General features: G+C 40.0%; 1 protein-coding gene across 2 annotated transcripts in view; it reads right to left on the bottom strand.

Moving 5' to 3' along the window:
* The window catches only part of galnt1 (polypeptide N-acetylgalactosaminyltransferase 1), a 77,373-nt gene that overhangs the window by 8,859 nt on the left and 41,369 nt on the right, over positions 1–27,145 (bottom strand). Inside the window, exons 4-10 of one of the 2 annotated variants that reach the window (XM_031903409.1) lie at positions 26,080–26,246; positions 11,747–11,954; positions 8,081–8,251; positions 7,865–7,982; positions 7,546–7,726; positions 5,833–5,972; positions 1,836–1,934 (exon numbers count right to left, since the gene is read on the bottom strand). In XM_031903409.1, coding sequence (XP_031759269.1) covers positions 1,836–1,934; positions 5,833–5,972; positions 7,546–7,726; positions 7,865–7,982; positions 8,081–8,251; positions 11,747–11,954; positions 26,080–26,246 — 1,084 coding nt within the window. 2 annotated transcript variants of the gene reach the window in all.

The raw sequence follows: 27,145 nt of genomic DNA, 5'->3' as shown, positions 1-27,145 counted from the left end.
TTACATTTATTTGTAAATGTTATAGCTACTGAAAAAAGTATCTGACTTGCTTTTTATATAGTCTCTTCGCTTCTGCTGCTTCTGACTCATGAAACCATGTAGCTGAAGCAAGCTGATTATGTTTTGTATAAACTGAAAAATGCATCTGCGCCATGTAGGTTCACCATCACCTGGGCACACAGATCAATAATTCCGTCAGGCAAAATGCAACTGCCTAACAATGGCACAAAGCCATGTGTCAGTAGTATAAGAGTCAAAATTAATATATGAAGAAAATAAAGAGAGTGCGCCTAGTATGGGCAGTCTGGGCGCATTGTCAAATTGGAAAGCACAACAGAACGCTATTTGGTCAGCTCTTTCTCTTTTGTTCTCCTATGAATCATTCTTCCAATGTCCATCACTAGCATTTCCATACAGGGGATGATGGTGTAATGGAGGGAGCTATATTTATGAAGGCCTCACGTAATATGCAGAAAGTGCTCTCCTGAACACATCTACAATTTAAATTTTTAAATATACCATTTTGAGCAAAAAAAAAAAAAAAAAAAAAAAGCTTTAAATGCAACTTCTGCAATTGTGTTTGTAATGCTGTATTTAAGAAGCAGTTACATACTCCACCAAACTTTGCACCTTTAAAAATAAAAAAATCCTTTTGCCAGCAAAACTTATACTTTAGGTGGTATGTCTTTCCATATTGCACTATGCACACAGAAACGGCAAAAAGAGCAAATTGCAATTTAGATGTGCTTGCAGAGGGTGACACATTAAGTGGAGTTAAACCACCAGACCTCAATAAGGAATCAGGAAAGATTTATGAAGTCATCACACACTAATGTTGCTTAGGAGAAATCCATTCACGCCAGATCTCTAGTATTTATAGCACTAGAGCCTTGAGCATTTTCTTCTTGAAATACAGGATCACTCATATTGAAATAGCCAATTATTGTTACAGATATTCAGCAAAGGTGGAATTATATATATATATATATATATATATATATATATATATATATATATATATATATATATATATATATATATAGGCTGTTCATGCGTTTTTAATACACAATTGACTGTTTTTGGAATATAACTCGGTGTTGCTGGTCTTTTTTGGATATATATATATATATATATATATATATATATATATATATATATATATATATATATATATATATATATATATATAATGTGCTGATGTGCATTTAAATACTTTGAACTTATTGTTTCTTTCAGTGCTGTACAGTACAAGGTTTTTAAGTTTTTGAAATAATTATATACATGTTAGAGATAAATGATAAAACAATGAAACGTGAACATATATTTGTGTCTTAAAGAAAAACTAAACCTTGAGAAAGAATACTTTATATAAAAATACTTTATATCCAATTAAATGGTCTATTAAAGAATATTACTAACTGGAATATATATATATCAGTAAATATTGTCTTTTTATATCTTTTACTTTCAGCCACCATTTTGTGATGGTCTTTGTGCTTCCTGCGAGAGCACATAACCAGAAATATTGCAGCTCTAACTGTACCAAGAAGCAGTGTAAAAGCAAAAGACAGAACTTTGCCCATTAATTGGCTGATTTGACCTAACATGTATGAGTGTCATTGGTGTCAATTTTCTATTTAGGATTACCAAATGGCAGATACTACAAAAAAAATATATTTTTATGAAAACTGTTTATTTGTATCAAGCAGGGTTTTACATATGAGATTTATGAAATTTATTCTTATAGAGACCTACATTTTTTGGGGGTTATAGTTTTCCTTTAATCCACTTAGGAATGACTTAGATGCTACTTACAATAATCTAAACTACCATACCTGGTTACCTCCCATTCCATGGCAGTTGAAGATACCAACTTTCTCATTCTCTTTTCTTGCCATATTGTCCAGACACTGGTTTGTCTCAACATTTCTAATCTTTAAAAAAATAAATAAATAAAACAAATAAACTGGTAGAAAAAAAACCCATAATATTTTATATGCGGCAAGTTAGATGAGGGACAGTTAAATGTAATCTTTCAGGCATCCTGTGTACTGTGTAATGTGTACATCTCACATTAGCAGGCAAAATGCTGTTTTCTTTTAATAAACTTTATTTCTTCTATCCGATGAATCTGGTGCTCACTCACTCCTGGATATGGAGTCTGCCAGACTGCCTGCTTTCTCTTATGGGCCTTAAGTTTGATTGTCATCAGGCATGATCCAAATATGCAATAGGCATGTTTTTTTTTTAGAATTGCCCCTCATCACAATTATATCCTGCAGTTTGGTCTTAATTAATTGGCTTAGGTAACCAATGTCGCAGTTCAACTCATTATCAATCATTCCAAGCCAGAACGCATCTTTGTATTGCAAATTTATAGTGAAATACAAATCTGTTAATACAGAGAGCCCCCTGTTTGGTTCAAGTGTAATCTCAATACAATCTAGGCTTTTCTGTCCACAAGCAATCAATCAGGAGGGAAATATGACTGGCTATTTTTCTTAGAGAACTATGGGATAAAATGCAGGGGCTTATTTATTTGCCAAGCGTATTATCTATTTTAACTCGATGAGCTAAGATATTAGGCTGTGACACTACACTGCACATAAAAATATTCACTTAATATCCATGTCAACCAAATGAAAGGACATGTAAACCCTACATTTTCCTACAATGTATATAAGTTGGGCACATTTCCCCAGCCAAACAACACCATTTGTATTACATATATCGCCTACGTTAGCCAGCACCATTGCTTTTAATAAAATAAATAGCAGCTCTCACATCCAGTAACAATGTCCCCTTTAAGTTGTGTGCTTGTGTACACACACAAATTTTGAGGCCAGCACACACAACAAATTATAGAGCACACAAAGAACTTTGTGTAAAAACACAACATTTCACATGTATTCTAATCTGATTACACAGTTTTTAAAAGCACACAGGTTTAAAATGTGAAAACAACAGATGTTTTCTTACATATAGCCAAGAAGGAATTAGAGGGAACACTGACCATCGGCTATTTTGCCTCTCACATCTTCAGTGACATTTAGATCTGCAAACAGCAGTTGTGTGCTGTAATGTTCATGCAATGAAGAATGCAGTCTTACACAGGCAGAACTTACTTTGATAAAAAGTCCTGCTTGGATGGTGCCCTATAACAGTTAAACTGAGCTCAAGACTGAGGGATAGGTGAAAAAAAACATGTTTCTCAAGCAGAGTTTCTATGGAAACCAGCAATGCCATCATCCCTTCATTGGCTAGATTGGAGGGTGTGTGTTGGTGGCCTGATAAGAACTGAGTATGCTCAGTTAGCCAAGAGCCACAGTAAATTCCTAAGGGAGGGGCCTGAGTGGGTTAGAGGAGGAGAAGGAATGATTAAGGGATGCTGCAGCCTAACCATTAACCCTTGAACAACAGGAGTGGCAGGTAAAGAATTTAAAGAGGCTGTTTACCGATTCATTTTTTGGGGGGGGTTTACATGTCTCCTAGTAAATCAGGTATCAGAAATTCAGTAGTCAGCTACAGTGGTGTGAAAAACTATTTGCCCCCTTCCTGATTTCTTATTCTTTTGCATGTTTGTCACACTTAAATGTTTCTGCTCATCAAAAACCGTTAACTATTAGTCAAAGATAACATAATTGAACACAAAATGCAGTTTTTAAATGAAGGTTTACGTTATTAAGGGAGAAAAAAAACTCCAAATCTACATGGCCCTGTGTGAAAAAGTGATTGCCCCCCTTGTTAAAAAATAACTTAACTGTGGTTTATCAATTTCAATTTTCAATTTCAATATCAATTTCTGTAGTCACCCCCAGGCCTGATTACTGCCACACCTGTTTCAATCAAGAAATCACTTAAATAGGAGCTACCTGACACAGAGAAGTAGACCAAAAGCACCTCAAAAGCTAGACATCATGCCAAGATCCAAAGAAATTCAGGAACAAATGAGAACAAAAGTAATTGAGATCTATCAGTCTGGTAAAGGTTATAAAGCCATTTCTAAAGCTTTGGGACTCCAGCGAACCACAGTGAGAGCCATTATCCACAAATGGCAAAAACATGGAACAGTGGTGAACCTTCCCAGGAGTGGCCGGCCGACCAAAATTACCCCAAGAGCGCAGAGACAACTCATCCGAGAGGCCACAAAAGACCCCAGGACAACATCTAAAGAACTGCAGGCCTCACTTGCCTCAATTATGGTCAGTGTTCACGACTCCACCATAAGAAAGAGACTGGGCAAAAACGGCCTGCATGGCAGATTTCCAAGGTGCAAACCACTTTTAAGCAAAAAGAACATTAAGGCTCGTCTCAATTTTGCTAAAAAACATCTCAATGATTGCCAAGATCAATATCTTGTGGACCGACGAGACAAAAGTTGAACTTTTTGGAAGGTGCGTGTCCCGTTACATCTGGCGTAAAAGTAACACAGCATTTCAGAAAAAGAACATCATACCAACAGTAAAATATGGTGGCGGTAGTGTGATGGTCTGGGGTTGTTTTGCTGCTTCAGGACCTGGAAGGCTTGCTGTGATAGATGGAACCATGAATTCTACTGTCTACCAAAAAATCCTGTAGGAGAATGTCCGGCCATCTGTTCGTCAACTCAAGCTGAAGCGATCTTGGGTGCTGCAGCAGGACAATGACCCAAAACACACCAGCAAATCCACCTCCGAATGGCTGAAGAAAAACAAAATGAAGACTTTGGAGTGGCCTAGTCAAAGTCCTGACCTGAATCCTATTGAGATGTTGTGGCATGACCTTAAAAAGGCGGTTCATGCTAGAAAACCCTCAAATAAAGCTGAATTACAACAATTCTGCAAAGATGAGTGGGCCAAAATTCCTCCAGATCGCTGTAAAAGACTCGTTGCAAGTTATCGCAAACGCTTGATTGCAGTTATTGCTGCTAAGGGTGGCCCAACCAGTTATTAGGTTCAGGGGGCAATTACTTTTTCACACAGGGCCATGTAGGTTTGGATTTTTTTTCTCCCTAAATAATAAAAACCCTCATTTAAAAACTGCATTTTGTGTTTACTTATGTTATCTTTGACTAATAGTTAACGGTTTTTGATGAGCAGAAACATTTAAGTGTGACAAACATGCAAAAGAATAAGAAATCAGGAAGGGGGCAAATAGTTTTTCACACCACTGTATAAAATGCAAACAAACCAACTAGTGTCACTTTTCATTTCCTGCTGCCCAGAATCCGTATGGTTTATAAAGAATCTGTTTCTAGCAAAATATTCAAAATAGGTTTTTTGAAAATATTAATTGCATAATCTAATCTCTCTGTTTAAATTACACCAAGAAGTTATATTAAACAGCAATAAAAAAAAAAATAAGCTATTTAGATTAAAATCACATCCCATCTATTTTCCAATTCTACAACTGGTAGGTATATAAATAATCACCCACTAGACATAGTAAAACAACTCCCCTGCAGGCTGTATTCTGTGTGCTCATACTCATAATCAACAGTACTTAAATGGTTACTTTATATTAAGAAAAAAAAAAACAGGAAATACACTTATTTACATTTTGCCCGGTGCAACATCATATTTCTAATATTAGGACTATAATTTTCACTCCTAACATTTTTTTTACAGTAGCAGAGGAAATAAAATATAATATCATAAGTGAGAAAGAAGATCAAATATGAATCATCTTTATTTCTACTGTTCTGTTCTGTCCAAGGCACAGACCCTCAGGTGCCCAAATATAAATACGGCCCTGTGTACAATAATAAGAACTGTAAAAAAAATAATAGTAAAATTAAATGTGAATAAGTAAAATAACATTGATAAAACACAACTTTATTATAATGTTGCTTACCTCACCCAAGGAGTAATAATGACGAGGTATCTGGGAATCAGGATACACATTTTCTAAGTACCAGGAAAAAGGCTTACATTGCAGTTTATGTCTCAAGCCTACTCTGGTAGATATGTCTCCATAGTCAACTTTAGTCACCCCTGTAAGGAAAGAAAAGAAAATCATATACTTTTTTATTTCCACGAAAAACCACAAATGTCTAGTCATTTATAAAAAGATCCAAAAAAAAAAGCACAACGGATTAACAAATTAAAATGCGGAAAAAGAACACAAAAACCACGTGTTTTTTTGCATTTCCCACAAATCTTTCTTGGACTTACAACTGGAAAAAAACTATAAAACCAAAATTTAAAAAAGTCTTTATAATTTGCCTAGGACAACTCCCACTGACTTATACATGACCTCAATAGTTTTTAGATAGGACATTTTGTACTAGTGCATTCTGTGGTTTTCACATTTAATAAAACACGAAAAAATTAGTTTTTTTTAACACAAATAGTGGCAAGAACTGGTACTTTCCATACCTGCACTGGCCCTGCCCTCCACTTCTTCTCTGTTCTGTTTCCTCTTTTCTACCTCATCTGCCATCTTCCCTACTGCCTGTTCTTTCTGCCCCCCATTCATCAAAACTCTCCCCCAATTTGATGTATTCATTTAGTTTCTTGTCTATTTTGCTTTTCTTTTATTGCCTCTCATTCTACTAACCTTCATATCTGTAGGTACTTTTCGTGTGCCTCTAAAATGTTTCTTTTTACTTCCCTGGCCTGCAATAGTCCTGCTCCTCTGTCCTTTACTTAATCAATCACAAACTGCGACCCCTTGGTACCAACTCAAATGTAGAAAACATCCCACAAGTAGAGAAACTCCCTTCATGCCTAGAACACCATGTTACCTCAACAAGGGAAGATCAGTCTCTTAAGACAAGGACAGACAGAATGTCTGTACCCCTACCATTAAACTGTTAAGCAAAGCAAAATAATTCTGGGTATTTTATGTTCAAAACTAAAGAGAATGACTGTAATCAACAGTTTCATTTTATTAGTCACCCTGCTACTAATCAAATTTCAATTTAGGGTGATAACTCTAATTCAAATTCCTAAATACTACTAGCATTCAGTTTTTTTTTGCAAAGGTTTTTTTTCTGAATGAATGTATAGAAGCATGTGACCTACTGTGAAATTTGCTTAAAAATACAAAACTAAGAAAATTCATAAAAGAACATAATATATTCTTTTGTCTAAGTATTTTAGAAATAATTGTACAGGGTGAAGCCATTTATATGGATACACCTTAACACAGTGATCCCCAACCAGTGGCTCGTGAGCAACATGTTGCTCCCCAACCCCTTGGATGTTGCTCTCAGTGGCCCCAAGGCAGGTGCTCATTGTTAAATTCTTGGCTTGGAGGCAAGTTTTGGTTGCATAAAAACCCAATATAATGCCAAACAGAGCCTTCTGTAGGCTGCCAGTCCACATGGGGCCTATTAAATAGCCAAATATTGCTCTTATTGTCACCACCAGGAACCTTTTTCATGCTTGTGTTGCTCCCCAACACTTTTTCCATTTAAATGTGGCTCACGGGTATAAAAGGTTGGGGATCCCTGCCTTAACATAATGGGAATGGGTTCCCATTATGTTAAGGTGTATCCATATAAATGGCCCACCCTATATTCTTCAGTCAATGAAAGATTGCAGTAAAACGAGTGTGGCTTACCAGGTGAAATTATATAGAAGAAGTTTTTGAATTCATCCATCCAGACTTCTGCTAGCCGTCTGTTATTCTTGTTTATGATTTGGCCTGTGCCACCTGGGAAAGTGTAAGGGGTGGCTTTTCGGAATACATGTCCAACATGTGAGCATGTCACAATTTCTAATGTACCGCCACACTGCCATATCTTGAAATAAAAATGCAAAGGAATAAAACTATAATAACCATAAAACAGTATCATGATTCAAAGAATTCTAAAAATTTATATATAAATATATATATATATTTTATTTATTTATTTTTTTAAATCTGAAGCAGCACTCACACGAAAAGATATTTCTAAGTTTTCTCCTCCCCAAATGTCCATTCCAGCATCATATGTTCCTATTTCTTGGAAATAATCTCTGTCTATGGAAAAGAGGCCTCCTGCCATAGTAGGAGTCCTAAAAAGAAGAACACTCTGTTACATAAAATATCTACACAGCTACAGGTAAAATTATCAGTACAATAATAATTATATTGCAATTTTTTTTCATCCTACCTCACTGGAAGTGTCCGATCACCTCGTCTTCGATCCATTTCACGTTGGGGAACAGGATACCATCGGAAGTTTAATTTCCAGTTAAATCCACCATAAGTCATGTCAGAACCAGCCATATATTCGAACGTATCATCACTGATCACATCAATGATTGGACACACTACTGTCCGCCTGTAGCAAAACCAAAACAGTGATTATCTAACAGTCTCACCAGTGCAGTAATATGCACTTTTCACCAGTGGAAGTGCATATTGAATATAAAAGCACAGTATTCCTTCTTAAGTACATCTTTGCTATCCTTGGCCAGTTCTGCCAGCCAAAGTAATGGCAGTTAGAATCTACAAAGCACACAAAAAACAAAGATTTGATGTGGCCAAAATAACAGAAGTTTTACAACTTAATTGTATCTAAAAGCTATTAAAAAATGATCCAAAGCATTGCTCTCCATACTGATGATAATTTGTTGTTGAATTTATGTTGTTGCTTTGCAACAGTGGTATGACAAAGTTTGGCAATAAAAAAACCTAAAATAAAAAATAAAATGTATAAAAAATAAAAATATAAATGAAGAAATCAAGGAAGTTCTCTTGTACTGCATGTTATATATACCAAAGAATATAGAGTATAAATCACACCCATTCATGAAGACTAGGTTCTTTCAGAATTTTTAAAAGGCCATTAACAATTGCGCCAAGGGAAGGTGTCTATGTGTAAGCAAAACTTCTAGAAAATGTCAGTTTTTTCTACTAGGTCTTTTGCCTTAAGGCCATAAATAAAGTTCCACTAAATACAACAGAAAATGTAAGATTACTAGACTTGTACTCTTTTTACACAATTTATTTTTACTTGTGGCCTAGCTTCTGCTTTACAACATTGGCACCTTTTCAATCATAATGCGCTACGTAAAGAGAAGTGCAATAACTGTATTTATAAGCATATTCTTTTACACATTTAATATGACCCTGAGTTGCTTATTGTACAGTACACCTATTCAAGTGGGGTGTTTCTATATAATGTCCTTTTTAAATTGATATCTCATGCTTACTACAGGTATGGATTCTGTGAAACCATTTATCTAAGTTCTAAATTATGGGAAGGTAATCTCCCATAGACATTTTATTCAAACAATTTAAAATGTTAAAACATATTTCCTTTTTCTCTGTAATAATAAAACCGTACCTTGTATTTTATCCCAACTAAGATATAATTAATCCTAATTGGAGGCAAAACAATCCTATTAGGTTTGATTTTTAGGGCTCTGGCACACGGGGAGATTAGTCGCCCGCGACAAAGCTCCCTGTTCGCGGGTGACTAATCTCCCCGAAATGCCATTCCATCGGGAATCCCATTCAGGGAAATCGCGCCACCGCGTATGCCATCCCACCGACGATTTACATTTTCGCCGGTGGGATGGCATTTTGGGGAGATTACTGCAATATTTCATTGACTGAAGAATACAATTATTTCTAAGCCCTTAATGTATGGAGATCCAAATTATGAAAAGACCCCTTATCTGAAGAACCCTAGGTCCTGAGCATTGCGGATAACAGGTCTCATACCTGTGCAAGAAGCTGAAGCAACATATCTTTAAGCCAAACATGATTTGAAAAATAAAAAGCGTTGTTCCCAATAACATCTTCGTTTATAAGATTTAAGAAATTTGAGAATATTTGAGATACCATTTGACATGCTGTATGTTAACTTTAGGTTTAGAGAATTAGGCAAAAAAAGGAGAAATACAGTTCTATGCCATGCAGCACATGATATCTGAATAGTATTATAAATGCTATTTATAAATTAAAAGCAGAATACAATAGTACATTGTATGTTGACCAGTAGCACCTTAATTTACGTTTCTTTAAGCTATTTATAAATTAAAAGCAGAATACAATAGTACATTGTATGTTGACCAGTAACACCTTAATTTACGTTTCTTTAAGCTATTTTACAGTGCTTTCATATTAATTTATAGTTAGTAGAAATCATTACTGAATGTTTATTGCAATGTAGTCTTTATGTAGAAACAACCAATCTGATTTATTAGATGTATGTATCCATAAACCACAAATCTGTCAATGAATCCTTCAAAAGTCCTATGCACACAAAAAATCTAATGAATCCTTTCTTAGAATGAAATGTTATTGTCCTGAAAAGGTATCGTACTTTTACTTGCTAAATACTTGTTAAATACGGCTTTAAATTTTCACATATTATGCTCTGAATAAATGGGGGTTGAGGGTATCACCAGGCCACCAATAATCCCTCTGTATAAACACACACCTCCCTTCCTTAAAGGACATGTCAACCCCAAAAAACATGTTTTGCCTAACAAATAAAAAAAATTCTAAGCAACTTTCCAAAATGAATTTATTCAAAATTTTCAGTGCTTTGAAAGTTATTTGTAAATGTAATTGCTATTGAAAGTAGCATTTGCTGAACTCCTGGTTGGTACTTTTTAAACAATGTCTCCTTCAACAGCTGTGTCAGTTTGCTTCCTTGCGTTTCAACAGTGTAAGCCACCAGGGTAGAGAATAGAAAAGAACAGACAAACACTGCTTTAAATAGCAAGTATATTTAAAATAACTCAAAAACCATTATAAATGTGTAATGAATCATATTGCAAAGTTGCTTAGAATTAAGTTTTCTTTAATTAGGCAAAACATTATTTTTGGGGTTGAATAATGGGGTTTGGGGTTGGCTAATGCCTTTGTAAAGCTGGCCATACACGTTAAGATTTTTAAAAGATCTTTTAATTATCGTAGGACCAAGCTTATCTTAAACTGATTGTTTAAAAGTACGAATTGTCCATCAACGAAAATGACCATTTCAAGCGATATCATCTAGTTGAAGCTAGGAAAATACCTGCTTGGTCCTGCAAACAATTGGACAATGGGCAAATTTCATTGTTAATGACAAAAATTTGAACACTTGCCCAAATGATTTTCTGACTGATGTTGGACGAAAAAATGGCTAGATGTAAGATCGTATGGTGCCCACTAACCTTACAATAATTTGATGGATTTGTCAGATCACACTGAAATTGGTCATTAGGGAGAGAAAAATCTTCACCTTAAAGGAGAAGACAAGTCATTTTGGCATTTCACTGCCATTAGGTTAGCCACATTAGTGCCATCTAGAATGCTTTATGTATTCTGCAGAAAGCTTTACCATACCTGAGTAAACAGCCCTAGATGCTTCCTCCCATTGTTTAAGATAGCAGATGCCATTTTAGCTTGGTCTCCATAGCTTTATCATGGGAGGGGGTAAATTCTTATGGAGGGGTGGGGGGGGGGGAGCAGGAGAAGGGAGAGAGCTGAGCAGACTCCAGCCCTGGGAATGAAGGTTTTTTTTCTGGGAGAGGAAGTCAGATACCAAACTACATGTATACACAAAAGACAAGAAATCATGTGTTTCTTTTTATAGAGGACTCAGTGCAGCTTTTCTGTGAGTGCTTATGGCTGTACTTACAAAGCCCTTTCTGATAAAGGTTCCTTAGCTTTTACCTTTACTTCTACTTTAAGACTAAATATTGAGCAGCTCATTAAACACAAGGCTTCTTAGTGGACATGAGAGGTGTCTTGATTTTACTAAGCATTGATATTTTAACCATTTTCATTTGCTTTATTTTCATGAAAATCTTGAGAAACCAGTATTAGAATATATTACCTGTCATGCTTGATGCGTGCCAATAAAGGCTCCAACCAGCCTACGGTACATTCACAGTGGGCATCTAGAAAAGTAATTACTTGGCCTTTAGATGCAGCAGCACCCCTTAGACGAGCCCTGATCAGCCCTGAACGCTGCTCCATTCGTAATACATGAACGGGTACTGTAAGTTTTTTTACATATGTCTCCAATGGTCTTTTCAAAAACTCTGCAAGAATCAAACAGCAAATCAATAATAAGAGATCAACCTTACAGAGACAGGAATCACAATTTATAATTAAAATACTTATTTATGGTGAATGCATTTTAACACTGATGGATTTTAGGGGAATGCAAACTACACCAAAACCCAGTGTGACCTCATGATAAGACAACTGGCATGAAACGGTCGCACTTTCTTTAAGGCTGAAGACACATGGAGCAACTAGTAGCAGCTACTTGTCATGGCTACTAAACTCCAAAAAATACCCTGCCACAGACAATACTGAGAACTGCCTCTGCTAAAACACACATAGAAACAATTATCAGTAAATGATCAGCATTGTCTACTTTAGTAGCCATGACAAGTAGCTGCTACTAGTAGCTCCGTGTGTCTTTCGGGAAATCGCGCCGCCACGTGTGCCATCCCACCGGCGACTTACATTTTCGCCGGTGGGATGGCAGGTTATAGCAACTCGGGGAGATTAGTCGCCCGCGAACAGGGAGTTTTGTCGCGGGCGACTAATCTCCCCGTGTGCCAGAGCCCTAATACTTCACATTTTTACTTCAGTGTTTGCTTATATAGCAGATTCAGGTTTTCACCTTTGTTCTGTATTAAAAAGATATAGGATGGCAACCTGTAAACTGCATAGATTATGTAATTCTTTACATTAGGAGCAGATTAGCAATACAGTCAGTTTTCAGATTTTTCAAAAATTGCCTTTTTGCCCCTACTTTAAATACTAGGTACTAACTACAATATTGCTCCAACCCTACTAAAACACTTAGGGACAGTTAAATTATTTTTAAGAAAAAAAAACTGATAGGTGAATGTGTAAACTGTAATCAAGTAAAGTCATGTCATAATACTCAAATGCAAATGAATTAACACTGCTTTATTCAATTTCAACAAGCCTGTAAAATCTGGACTATTGCAAAGATCTTGGGAAAAAACACTAGCATAAACTTGCTTGAAGATCCACTTCCCACAAAACTGTACAGAATCTTGGGCAGTTTTAGATAGGAGTTTTTCATGTTTTAATTCTTTTAATATGATAGATCTCAAATATTTAAGTTGTGTTTTTTGGCCGCAATCTTCTTGAATCATGGCAAAATGCAATCTCGCATTTTAAAACATCACTAGCTTAATGTTACAATTATACCTAAATGTAACTAACATCTGTAGCCTACAACTGTAAATGTTGCTGCAAGAAACTGAACAAATGCTAAAGGGATAACAGCCGATAGAGACCAAGTTTTATTACGCTCATCAATTGTACACAAAATAGAGTTGTGTAAGTATTAAGGCTTGGTCTTAAACGAATACTTTTTTTTGTATTCAAAACGCATGAGTTAATAGAGATTCTACAGCAAAATCCTGTATTGAAACCAGTTGTTTAAAAAGTGAAAACAGATTTTTTTTATATTTAACTTTGAAATTTCACATGTGCTAGCCATATTTTTCATTTCCCAGGGTGCTACAGCCATGTGACTTGCATTCTAATACACTTCAAATCACACTTTACTGCAAGTTGGAGTGATATCTCTACCTTTCTTTCCCCCCAGACAGCAGAACAATGGGAAGGTAGAAAGATAGCAGCTCCCTGACACCTTTATTGCTAAAAGTGGTAGATATCAGAATAGCACTCAATAGTACATAATCCAAGTCTACAGAATATGTATATACATATATACTATTTTTTCTATTTATTGTCATATGCACAAAAACAGAAGGTAAAGTGGGAATTAAAGTAATTTGCTTATTTTTACAATAATACACAAATTATGCAAAATAATATGCACTTAGATTTGGATGTGGCTAGAGGCTTAACAGATCTGGTTTTTATTTCACAAATTAAAATGTTGCACAAAAAATGAAAGATTATTATGTCTTTTGTAAAATAGTGAAATTAGAAATTAAAAAAGATGGTTTGATTTTTGCACATTATCCTTTGATCTGTATATTGATGCTGAATTCACTCTTCTTTGCTATATAACGTGTTCTATAGTGTGTAATATGTTGTGATTTCGTCACATTGTGTATGTTAATATGCAGATGAGATGACAATAGAATTGGACATGAGAAACACTACTACAGTTTATATAAATTAGCTGCTGTGTAGTCATGGGGGCAGCCAATCAAACTGAAAAAAAAACCACAGATAAGCTGTGTAGAATCCCATTCTATTGTACAGAGTTTATCTGTTATTTAATCGGCCCCCAGTGGCACTAGCCTAAAGGGCGCAGTTTCTTGCCTTGGAAAAACAGGCCAAGTATCAGCCCCTATGCTGGCACCAGCCTTGCCTTGCCTACACCCTTAAGCATCACCTCCATCCTGGTGCAGGCAGATGTCTACTCCCATGGCTACAGAGTAACTAATTTATATAGTAACCTTTCCAAAGTAAAAACACACCAGTTATACCAGTGCAGGGTAAAACTATATTATATTTTAAAGTATTGTAAAATATATTTTTTTTAATGTTATTGTTCCTTTTAAGAATGAAGGAGATGCAGGTATGATGCATAGGGTGGGCGGGGCTTTGCAATGTCACAGGCAATCTGTTCCTGCTCTACTCGCTTCTGAACTTTATATAAAATGTCTCCTTTAATTGCTGCTACTCATAATAGATTTCAGTACCCCTTTATGCATACATACATACATGTGTATATACTACATATACTATCACTTTAGGAGTTACAGGGGAGTTAGGAGTAGCTAACATGTTTGACAGATATTTACTTTTTCTGAATTTGGATAAGTGTTATATATATATATATATTTATTATAAATGAGATCTATTTATGCAGATTTTATATTTTTTTGTTTTTGTTAAATAAGATCTTCTATTTATGCAGATTTAATATTTTTTGTTTTTGTTAAATAAGATCTATTTATGCAGATTTAATATTTACAGAAAGTGAGTGAGCTTTATGTCAACAGAACAAACTTCAATTTCAGCATTACATATATAAAGACTTAAAATATATATTTTACATGTTCTAAAGCAATCGTAATGGGTCAAGAAAGAAATATTTTGAGCACTTTGTTTAAAGGAGAAGGAAAGGTTAAAACTAAGTAAAGCTTTATCAGAAAGATCTATGAATATAGTCATAAACACATACAAAACTGCTGCTGCTGTTCTCAGTGAAAAGAAACACCCCATTTATTTCCTTCTATTCTGTATACATAATCTTCTGTGTCAGACTACCTTCTCTCAGAAAAATCCTTCGGGGCATGGGACGAGCCTTGGCAGCTTCCCCCTTCCCCCCCCCCCGGTCTCTCCCCCAACCCTCTCTGCTGTAATCTGAGCTGCAGAAAATGTAAGGTGGGTTCGTAAAAATATTAATCTTTCAAGATGTATTAAATCTCTTCTTCAGGCTTTAAGATGTTACATTAAATGAATCTCTAATAGAAGACTTTTATACACACAAAAACAGAATAGGATGGGGTTTAACAAGGCAGTGCACACGTGGGAATTAGACAAAAAAAAAAGTGAAGGTAAGGGTCCACTGTGTGGGATAACAAATTAATTTCTATATTATCCACTATTAACTATATTATCCATATCAAACTGTAATAAATAAACTGTAAATGGGAAATTTGACATGTCAAGAAAATATAACATTTCGGCCGAGATATTGATAAGCCTCTTAAATAAATATTTTAGCTTCACTCTTCCAAGGATGCAAATACTAGTACAATTATCACACTGTTGTGGAGGTGAAGTCAGCCTAAGGAAAGTGTCTTTTGAGATGTAAGTTGACTATAGCTGTGTTTTTCTAGGTGGCAGTCATATCTGGACACAACACATAAACTGAACTGAGAGATGTTCTCTGCCTGAACGCTGCTTACTGGAAGTGATCTCAGGCCAAGCTAAAATGGAAGCTGCTATCTTAAACCAACAGAGGGAGCTTCTATGGGTGTTTACTCAGGTATGGTAAAGCATTCTGCAGAATAAATATAGCATTCTAGCTTGCACTAGTGTGACTAATCTATTGGCAATAAAATGCCTCTGTAGCTTTCCTTCTCCTTTAAGAACCAATTTTACATTTACTACGGGAAGAGGAAGTGATTCTTTGAATATATAATAGGTTGTAGTGTGATGTCAGAAGATGGAGGAATAGGACAGCAAAATGCAAGGAAACATTTTTGCAGCATATTAATTTAAATCCTTGGTATGATAGACACTGCATAAGTCCTAAGGGGAGCAAAACTAGGCCCATCTACAGAGAAGCTTGAATTGTGCTAGAATGACACAAAAAGCAGGGCAATTAGCAAAACAGGGTGCTCTGCATGTTGCCCTTTCATTCATAGATGAGCTCTATGTGTAGCAAGTACAACGTTTTAGGGCCGTGGCAGACAAGAATGTAAATCGCCGGTGGGATGGCATATGTGGCATCGTGATCACCCGTATGCCATCCCACCAGCGATTTACATTTTCGCCGGTGGATGGCATATCGGGGAGATTAGTCGCCCGCAACAAGTGAGATTTGCCACAGCCCTTAGGCACCTCTTAGTCAGGGCTTAATAAAGCCCTTAGTCCTAAATCACAGATTTCTATTCTAGCAAAACATTCTTTCTGTGTACACCTTAGGAATTAACACCCATTCTTCCTTGCAGAGGGTTTCCAGCATTGAATAACTCTTAGGCATGGTAAGTTGTGCATAATAAGTCTGCCAATAAATGCCTTAACCCTACATGTCCATAGACAAGGAACCAATTTGCAGGTCCATAAATAAGGAACCAACCAAAAAAAAATAAAAAATACAAATAAAATGTTTAAAAAAAAAACTAATATGGGAATAGGCATAACCTTAACACCATTAGCATTGGTACTGGATCAGCTTCCTGTGTGCATGCAACTGCCTGGCAATCACTGCTGCTGTGAATCTTGGGAACCAGATGTAATACAGCCAACATGGTGGCCGCTAACTCTATTGTGCAGCTTTAAATTTTTCCAGCTGCTACCAGATTCAATAGCATCAGGTGTAATACAGCTGGGGGTGGGGAGCTAAAAAGGGCAGCTATTAAATTAAAATAAAATTTTAGGGGGGTTTAGATTGAATATTTCTGTGACAAAAAAAAAATCAGCTCTGAATCATTTGGTGTAACTGTTTTTTCTTAACTTTTAATGACAAATATTGAAAGAAAAGGGCTTCATAAAACTGCTATATAATTAGCTCTGCTGAGCCAACAAAATCAAATAATACAAAATAAAATGGGAGCCAAAGCTTCTGTTTTTGTTAGCTATATGCTAGAACACACATAGTAATGAACAGACTGTTTCCCTTTGATGTCTCTCACCTACCTACGCAAGAATAAGAAAAAAAAATTCTTCTGAAGGATTTTACTGTTTATGTATATGAGATACATAAATGGTTGTGCTTAGTCTGTAGGTACAGATGCAAAATTAATATTTTGTGACAGTTTGATGATTAATACTGTACAGAAAGGCTGATGCACCGATATAACATTATGAATTACACCCTCTGTTTTAGGCAAAGTATTAAACCTCATACTGGATAGCAACTGTTCATAACATATTAAAGTCTAGTGCCACAGACCAAGGATGTTCAAACTGCAGCCCTCTAGATGTCCGTAAATGGAATATTATACCTTCAGAAAGTAGTCAGAATTTGAACAGCCCCTGGGAGAAAAAAAAAAACATTTTGTAATTCATTTTTGTAGTTTTGAAGCTAAAGAATAGGATCCTTGCTGCTAAGAGGCTCTCTCCTCTACTTTCTTCTTGTCTTCTGAAGGAATCAAAGACTCCAAGCTTGCTTTCTGCCCAAAACAGAAAGTTAACAATGAACTGGTTACTGCATACCTTCCCTCTCCTGCTTCATTTGCATTTCACTGACCAGACTGACTGAATCTTGACAGCCAATGGTATCAACGATATGCAAATGAAACAGAAGAATGAAAGCATACACAGAACAAAATAAGTGTTAACTCTTTTTTTTGGCTGCCTGCCAAGTCCTGGTCTGGAAAATCCCCTACTGAGAGCAGAGAGTGATAGGTGAGAACAGTGATCCTGGTCTATATCTTCAAAACTACAAAACTGAAATAATAAAGATGCTTCACAAAAGTTTTTTTCTCACAGGTTCTGTTCAAATTCAGACTATTGTCTGAAGGTGAACATCCACTTTAAACAATCCGTTATAGCCCAACAACATATTAAAGCATTAGTGACACCTTAAGTTTTGTGATTAGATATTTTTTGTTAGCAATAATAACTACACAAAATCGCTGGCATATGTAAAAAAAAAAACACTCCACTTCCTCACATGAAGAAGGTTACTACTTTATGTAGGGGTGAGTACTACTGTATTTTTCTTGCGGATATTTTTCAGCCTTTTTTTTTTAATCTCACACCCCCTCCTGCAAAAAAAACCCCCAAAAAACTCTTGCTAGAAGACTTCTCTCTTACACTCTCTGCCCTGCTGCAATTTTTAATTTTTTAATGGTGCTTTTAACTCATTCCATCCTTACTTAAGGTTTTAGGCATGGTCCTTGCTTTCCTGCTGAAACAATCTACTCCAGCACTGGGGATTGAAAGTTTAATCTTAAAAGCAGTCCTAGAACAGATAAGTTTAGGAAAGGCAAGCAGGCAGGCAGACAAGGGCTGTGCATAAATAGGTAAGGGGGGAATGAGTAAAAAGCATAGCTCCCAACTGTCAATTTTCACAGGACAGTCCCTCATTTTCCTTTGATGTCCTGCGCAGAACAAAAAAGATACAAACTTAATTAAAAAGTAGTTTTTGGTAGAGAGCCCAAAAAACTTAGGCTCATGCCACACGTGGCGTAGGGCTGATTTTTCTGGCAAGCGGAAAAACGCTTGCCGAAAATTCAGCCCTACGCCTGCTACTTGTGCCTGCACCCGAACGAATGGGATATGCTCGGGTGCAGGCACTTGTAGCCGATATACGCATGAAAACGCGAGACTTTGCATTCTCGCGCGTTTTCATGCGTATATCGGCTTGCGTTTTTCCGCTTGTACCAATTCACCAGCTTATCGGCCTGTGTAGGGGAAACTACAACTGGCCTGCCTGACCGATATCTGGGCTGAAATCGGGTTAAAAAATTCAGTCGGATAGGGGACCACACCGGCTGGTTGATGCGGTCCCCAAATCAACTGCACCTATTCCAGTCGTTATAATTTGATCGTTAGGCCCCAGGGCCAAACAACCGAATTAGCCTAAATTCCCCACCCATAGGTGGGGATAAGGAGATTTTGTGATACTCACCGTTAAATCCTTTTCTCTCAGGGCGTCTGTGAGACACAGGGACCATGGGTATAGTAGGTACCAGCAGGAGGCAGGACACTAGAATAGGAAGAAGAGAACTAACCCCTCCTCCCTGCTGCTATACCCCCCGGTACTTCCTGCCTGCACCAGTTTTGTCACAAAGAACCATAAGGTAACGATAAACGTAGTAACTATATACATGTAGGCAGAGAGAAGTTCAGAAGGTTTATCAGCTTCCAGGGGGGGAAGCCCTGTGTCCCACAGACGCCCTGAGAGAAAAGGATTTAACGGTGAGTATCACAAAATCTCCTTTTCTCTAACAGGTGTCTGTGGGACACAGGGACCATGGGGACATACCAAAGCTGTCCCTTGAAGTCAGGGTGGGAGAAGCGGATTGGTAAGTCAATAGGAGGACTAATTAATTGCCGCCTGTAGCACTTTTCTACCAATGTGCGCGTCAGATGCTGCGAAGACTTCGAATTGGTAGAATTTGGTGAAGGAGTGAATAGAGGACCACGTGGCTGCCCTGCAGACCTGATCGGCTGAAGCTCTGTTTCTGAAGGCCCAGGATGATCCTATGCCCCAAGTAGAATGAGCTGTGATGTGAAGTGGAGGAGATTTTCCGCGGGCGATGTATGCTCTGCGTATGGCCTCCCGGATCCAGCGAGATATGGTGGTCTTGGACGCCTGGTGTCCTTTCCGTGGGCCGGAATGGAGGATGAATAGAGCGGTTGTGGCTCGTATGTCTCGAGTACGATGTAGGTAGAATTTGAGGGCCCTCACTGGGTCGAGGGAGTGTAGAGCCACCTCCTTGGGGGATGTCGGATTAGGACAGAATGATGGAATGGTGATGTCTTGGTTGATGTGGAAGGCCGAGACTACCTTAGGAACAAAGGATGGTAGGGTCCGTAGTACTGCTCGGTCCTCGTGGAATATCAGGTATGGAGGTTGACTGGACAGTGCGCTAATTTCTGACACCCTGCGGGCTGAGGCGATGGCCAGAAGGAATACCGTCTTCCAGGTTAGCCAGGCCAGTGGGATGGTCGCTAGTGGCTCAAATGGAGGAGTTTGTAGTGCAGATAGGACCAGGTTGAGGTCCCACGGGGGCAGAGGTTCCCGGAATGGGGGACAAATGTGTGATACTCCTTGAACGAATGTGGTCACGTCAGGCAGGATGGCTAGCCGCTTCTGGAAGAGTACAGATAATGCGGAGATCTGAGATTTGAGGGAGCTTAGCGACAAGCCCTTGTCCAGACCTGCTTGTAGGAAGGACAGGAGGCGCGGGACCGATAGGTCTTGGAAGGGGTGACTAGCCTGATTGCACCAGTCTCTGTAAGTTTTCCATACTCGGTGGTAGGTCTTGGAGGAGACGGGTTTTCTGGCTGCCATCATGGTACGTATGACTTCCTGGGAGAATCCTTTTCGTCTGAGGACTATCGACTCAATTTCCACGCCGTCAAATTCAGGAAGGTTGGATTGGGATGAAGGATTGGTCCCTGAGCGAGAAGATCGGGGATCTGAGGAAGGGGCCACGGTTCTGATCTGCTGAGAGCCACCAGGTCGGTGAACCATGCTCTTCTGGGCCAATGTGGAGCTATCAGAATGACTGTGCATCTTTCTGATCTGATCTTTCTGATGACTCTTGGTAGCAGAGGAAGAGGCGGGAAGGCATATGCGAGTTCGAAGTCCCATGTGGTCGTTAGGGCGTCCGCTGCCAAGGCTAGAGGGTCTCGGCATCTGGACATGAATTGAGTCACTTTGCGGTTTTGGCGGGAGGCCATGAGGTCCACCTCTGGAAGTCCCCAGTGGGCTACGATGTCTTGGAAGATTCCGTGGTTCAGAGCCCATTCCCCCGGATCAAGCCGTTGTCGGCTGAGGTAGTCGGCCTGCCAGTTTTCGAGGCCGGGAATGTAGATGGCCGAGAGACGGACTCCCCTTGCTTCTGCCCACGTTAGGATGCAGCTGACCTCTTTGAGGGCTTGTCGACTCCTTGTGCCCCCTTGGTGATTGAGGTATGCGACTGTGGTGGCATTGTCCGATTGGACCTTGATGTCGTGCCCTGTGAGTTGATTCTGCCAGTGGCAGAGTGCTAGACGTACTGCTTGGATTTCCAGAATATTGATCGGAAGGCGGGTTTCTGCAGCCGTCCAGGTTCCCTGAGCTGTAAGGAGCCCCATGACTGCGCCCCAGCCCTGGAGGCTGGCATCGGTGGTTAGAATGAGCCACTGGGGTTCCTGTAGGGAGCGTCCCTTCTCCAGGTGGGTCGGATTGAGCCACCAGGTCAGGGCCACTCTTGTCTTGGGCAGGAGTTTGATCGGCTGGGAGAGAGAGCTGCGGTTCCATTGATCCAAGATGTTCCACTGCAGTGCCCTTAGGTGGAATTGGGCAAAGGGAACTGCTTCTATGGAGGATACCAGTGACCCCAGTACCTGCATGGCCTGGCGGATGGAGGGCTGGGGGTTGTGTAGGAGTTGACGGACAAGGCTCTGGATTCTGGCAATCTTCTCTGTAGGGAGAAAAACCCTCTGCTCCGCCGTGTCGAATACCATGCCTAAGAAGGGCATGCGTTGGGATGGTGTTAGTCTGGACTTTGCCGTGTTGATCTTCCATCCCAGGACAGTCAGAGATTCCATGACCAAGGAGAGTTGAGATGTGGCTGCTGGTAGGGAGGGAGCTTTTAGGAGAAGGTCGTCCAAGTAGGGTGTAATGGAGACCCCCCGTGATCTCAGAGAGGCTGCGGCCGCCGACATGATTTTGGTAAATATCCGGGGGGCCGAGGTGAGGCCGAAGGGGAGTGCGGTGAACTGGAAGTGTTGGTTTTTGAGAGCAAACCGCAAAAACTTCCAATGGGGAGGGAAAATCGGCACGTGTAAGTAGGCATCTTTGATGTCCAGGGCCACCAGGAACTCATTTGGATTCATGGCTGAGATGACTGACCGGAGAGACTCCATCTTGAAGCGAGAGAAACGAATGAAGGCATTGAGGTGCTTCAGGTCTAGGACAGGCCGAAAGGATCTGTCCTTCTTTGGAACGATAAAGAGGTTGGAGTAGAAGCCTCAATATTTTTCTCCCGGAGGGACGGGAACAATCACTCTTTCGTCCAGCAAGTCCTGGATGATGGAGAGGAAGGCATTTTGTTTGCTTGAATCGGGAGGGAGTCTTGACATGAAGAAGCGGTTTGGTGGTCTGGACACAAACTCGAGCCGATAACCTGAAGAGATTATGTTGTGTACCCATGGGTTGGCAGTGAGGCGAAGCCACTCGTCTCGGAATAGGCGAAGTCTGCCTCCCACGGGGGTGGAGTTTTCCTGTGGAAGGTAGTCATTCTGTGGCGGACTTTTCAGAAGTCTTGCCTTGGGGCCTCTTGTTTTGCCAGGAAAACTTGGGACGGCCTTGGAATCTAGGCTTGTTGGAGGGCTGAGAATGGAAGTCCCTGGATGATGAAGATGATGATGATGGCCGGGATGGCCTTCCACGAAAAAAGCGTCCTCGACGAAAGGAGGTACGGTTCTTTGGCTGCGGGAGTAGTGTGCGCTTTCCTCCGGTAGCCTGGCTAATGATTTTGTCCAGTTCAGGACCGAAGAGGAGCTTACCCTTGAAGGGTATGGATGTTAGGGATTTTTTGGATGAGAGGTCAGCTGACCACAGTTTAAGCCATAGGGAACGACGTGCCGCTACCAAAAGGGCCGAGGTACGGCTAATGGCTTGAGCCGCATCAAGAGATGCTTCACAGAGGTATTCGTTGGCGTCCTTGATTTGAGATGCCAGGGTCGCCAACTCCTGTCTGGGGGCGCCAGAATTGATTCCTTCAATAAGGGAGTCGGACCAGGTTTGGATGGCCCGAGATACCCATGCTGATGCCAGAACCGGTCTCAGACTTTCTCCGGCCGCTGTGAACGCGGCTCTGAGGAAGCCTTCCGTCTTTTTGTCCATGGAGTCCTTGAAGGAAGAAGCGTCAGGGACCGAAAGGGCAGTGTTCTTGGAAAGGCAAGAGACGGGTGCATCGACTGAAGGTGGCGTGGACCACTTGTGAAGGGATTCTTGTGGGAATGGGTAGGAGCGTTGGAACCTCCTATTGGCTTGAAAGCGCTTTTCTGGGTGATCCCACTCCAATTGAATGATGCTGTCTAGCTGATCATGAGTAGGAAACATGGAAAGTAGCTTTTTCTGGCGTTTGAAAAGCGTCTGTGCTGAGCTCTGAGACTCTGGAGTCTTGAGATCTAGGCAGGAGATGACTGCCGCAATGAGAGAGTCTACGGCTTCAGATGGAGATCTGGAGGGTTCTTCGGCGTCAGCAAGGTCGTCATCGGATATTTCGCCCTCACTTAGAGATTGTCCGTCCCAGTCGGCTGAAGGTTGAGGTGATTCGGAGTCACTGTAGTCCTCAGTATGCGTGGGAACATGGCGTTTAAGGGACTTTGGACGAGGGTCTGAGTCTTCCCGATCCAGCTTGTCCAGGAGCTTGTCCAGACATGCGGCTAGCTTGGGGATGCCTGTGGAGAGAGAGACTGCCCAGGACGGAGGATCCTGGTTAGGAGCCACGGTCAGAGTCTGTGCTGTTTGTGTCTCTGCGGGAGTAGGCTCATCCCCGGGTTCTGCAGCTTGGACCGGTGGAGTAGGGTCCTGGGCCTGGGAAGCAGTTTCAGCCGTGGTTTTGGAGCAGGAGGAGCAAAGTGGTTCCTTTCTGCCGGAGGGTAGGCGTTTATAGCACCTGGCGCAGGCAAGGAATTTTACCTTGGAGGAGGTAGAAGCCCCTCTGGAAAAGGGACCCCCTGAATTGCCCTCTGCCATAGAACCGGAAGGAGTTAGTGCAGGAAGGAAAAGTTAAAGGAACAGCAACACCAAAAAATGAAAGTGTATAAAAATAATTAATATATTATGTACTATTGCACTGCACTGGTAAAAGTTGGGTGTTTGCTTCATAAACACTACTACAGTTTATATAAATACCCTGCTGTGTACCCCCGGGGGCAGCCATTTAAATTGAAAAAAGGAGAAAAGGCACAGGTTACTAAGCAGATAACAGATAAATAGCATACATTCCCATTGTATTCTACACAGTTTATCTGTTATCTTCTTATGTAACCTGTGCCTTTTCTCCTTTTTTCAATTTAAATGCTGCCCCCATGCCTACACAACAGCTATTTCTATTAACTACAGTAGTCTTTTTGAAGCAAACACACAACTTTTACCAGTGCAGGGCAACAGTACATTATATTTTAATTATTTTAAAACATTTTTATTTTTTAGTGTTACTGTTCCTTTAATGCAGAATGAATGCTGTGCCGAGAACGGTGTCAGTACAAATCAGTAATAACGGCCCGTGTCGGAGTATTACAATGCAGAGCCAATGTAGAGAGCTAGTACAGAGCTAGTACAGAGGGCTAGTACAGAGCTAGTACACAGTGCCAAAAAACAAGCTAGTACACAGTGTCAGTACATGCTGGTAGTAATACCCCTGATAGTGAAGGTCAAAAGAGTATGAAAATACAAGTATTATGGTAGAGGAGTGCTCAAATGCTAGAGATGCATAGTCAGCAAGACAGAAGCATAAGAAAATGCACACACGCAGCCCCCAATGTCTGCCCAACCCCCTTTGTGCCTGTTCTCCCTCTAGCCAGCGCTTAACCCAAGAGAAATAGAGGAAAAGACCGTGGTCCCTGTGATCCCCTTCTGCCAGAGCCTCTGCCAAGGAAGTGACTTGTCTTGCTCTATTCAGGATGGAGAGCGGAGAAGTGCCATGCGATCCGGAAGAGAAGAGAGAGCGCAGTGAAGAGAAGCGCGCGAAGAATGGCGCGAAGATTCTGACGTCACGCGCCGAGCAGGAAGTGGAACGCATGGCGGAATGCATGGCGGAACGCAAGGGAATCGAAGGCAAGGGAGAGCCGCATGGATGTCACTGAAGGTAAGAGGCAGAGAAGCAGGGCTGGAGGCAGAGGCAGAGCATAGGCATTTGCAAGGGGGATCAGGGAAAAATGGAGTTAAGCAAGGGGCAGCGCTGGGAGACTAAAATGGAGAAGGCAGAGTATAAGGAAAAAAGGGGGGGGGGGTTGGTAGGGCTGGGTAGCCTGCAGGGAGCAGGGCTACTGAGCTAGAGGCAGTTTTAGGCTGGATGGGGGGCCATGGCACTAGGGAGCGCTGGGCAGCTTCTGCACTCTGTGTTCAGAGGCAGGGTATCTGCAGGGCTTGTTTTTTGTAAAAACTTACGTGCCCCAGCGTCCTTCACGGTTTCCCACGTAGGGGGAAGCCTGAAAAGAGTGGCTCCTGTTGGAGGCCTCTAGGACAACCCCTGTTGCCAGATTGAATCTGGCCGAAGAAACACTTGAAGAGTAAGGTGATGATCCTGTCTCCTTGTGGGACACTAGAAAAAAAACTGGTGCAGGCAGGAAGTACCGGGGGGTATAGCAGCAGGGAGGAGGGGTTAGTTCTCTTCTTCCTATTCTAGTGTCCTGCCTCCTGCTGGTACCTACTATACCCATGGTCCCTGTGTCCCACAGACACCTGTTAGAGAAATCGGGAGAAGATCCGCTCGCTTGGCGACCTCACAAGTGGATCTTTACGTGTATGGCCACCTTTGTCCAATTTAAATAAAAAGAGTTCAAGTTGAGGAAAATGGTTTAAAGAACATATAGGGTAATTTTGATGAAGAATACAATTCTGGTCAGATGTGAGAAGTGTCACTATCCCTTTAAGAAGTTTTTCTATACTTGTACTTGAATCATGATCAGTATTCATTCAGTTCATTACAAATAAGACGCTTATAGCTAGTACTGATGAAAACAAACTTAACCAAGTGATGCCTCTGCACTGTATATGATCCTTGAGGAGAGGTAATTTATGAATCAGCCTTGATCTCATAATTATTGTTAAGAAAATAAAGCACTTACCTCTCTCACTGGCATCATCTACAAGAATGATTTCTTGTAATAAATGCCGTGGTGACCGATTTATTACACTATGTACAGTCCTTAATAATGTAGTCCAAGCTTCATTGTGAAACACTATTACAACACTTGTTGTTGGCAGACTGTCAGGGTACACTTTCGTTTTACACCTATAAAGAGAGGGGGGGGGGGGGGGGGGAAAGAGTTGAAAAAATACATATAGCATCTTGTATAAAAATCCCTGCAGACACAGAGGTTGTATGCCTCTTAAGCAATTGCTCCCCCACAGTGCACATGAATTTTTGCCTCTTTACCACCAAAGCTTATTTTACACCTAATATTCCCCTATAGCTACTTCTTGCACCATTGTTCTACTTGTATGACAGTTCTATTTATACCACATTATCACCAGCTCCCCATTACACACTGATAAAGCACCAACACAGCTTATTGCTAACAAGAGTTCTTATTAAATTATATACAATATAACACAAGTACAGGGAACACAATTTGCCCCAAACTTCCCTCAGCAGAATATTAAAATATAAATGTGCAAATAAAACCTATAGCGGACCCTTGAGATTTCGATCTGTAATGTAAATAAATGAAAGACTGCTTGCAAAGTGCAGTTCAGTATCCACCTAAAAAAACACTGTTTCAACTTGGCAGAAGCAAGGCACTGGAAATGAGTGATGCCAACTGTGACAATACGGTAACAGATTACAATACAGAATGCTAATTTGTTTTGTCAGTGGCGAGGAAATCTGGAAAAATATCAGCAAACTTTGACACACGCTAATACTTCCTCAATACTTCCTGCCTTCCTATACTTGGATGGAACTACATTCTGGATAAAAGCCTGAATATTTGACTCATATGGTGCTTTATGAAATGCTGGAAATATGGTAGAATTCATGTTTTGCTAGTCTACACTTGGCTTTTCCTGCCAAGCAATAAATACATAGCACATTATGTAGTTTAAAGCTACAAGTGCTTGAACAAAATCTCACCTATTATGAATGTCAAAAAGCTAATTTTACCAAAGTGTATCTTTGTCAACAATGAGCTA

Source organism: Xenopus tropicalis, chromosome 6, assembly GCF_000004195.4.
Source record: "Xenopus tropicalis strain Nigerian chromosome 6, UCB_Xtro_10.0, whole genome shotgun sequence".
Lineage (NCBI taxonomy): Eukaryota > Metazoa > Chordata > Amphibia > Anura > Pipidae > Xenopus > Xenopus tropicalis.
The sequence above is the reverse complement of the archived record's forward strand: the minus strand, read 5'-3'. Positions and strand labels throughout refer to the sequence as shown.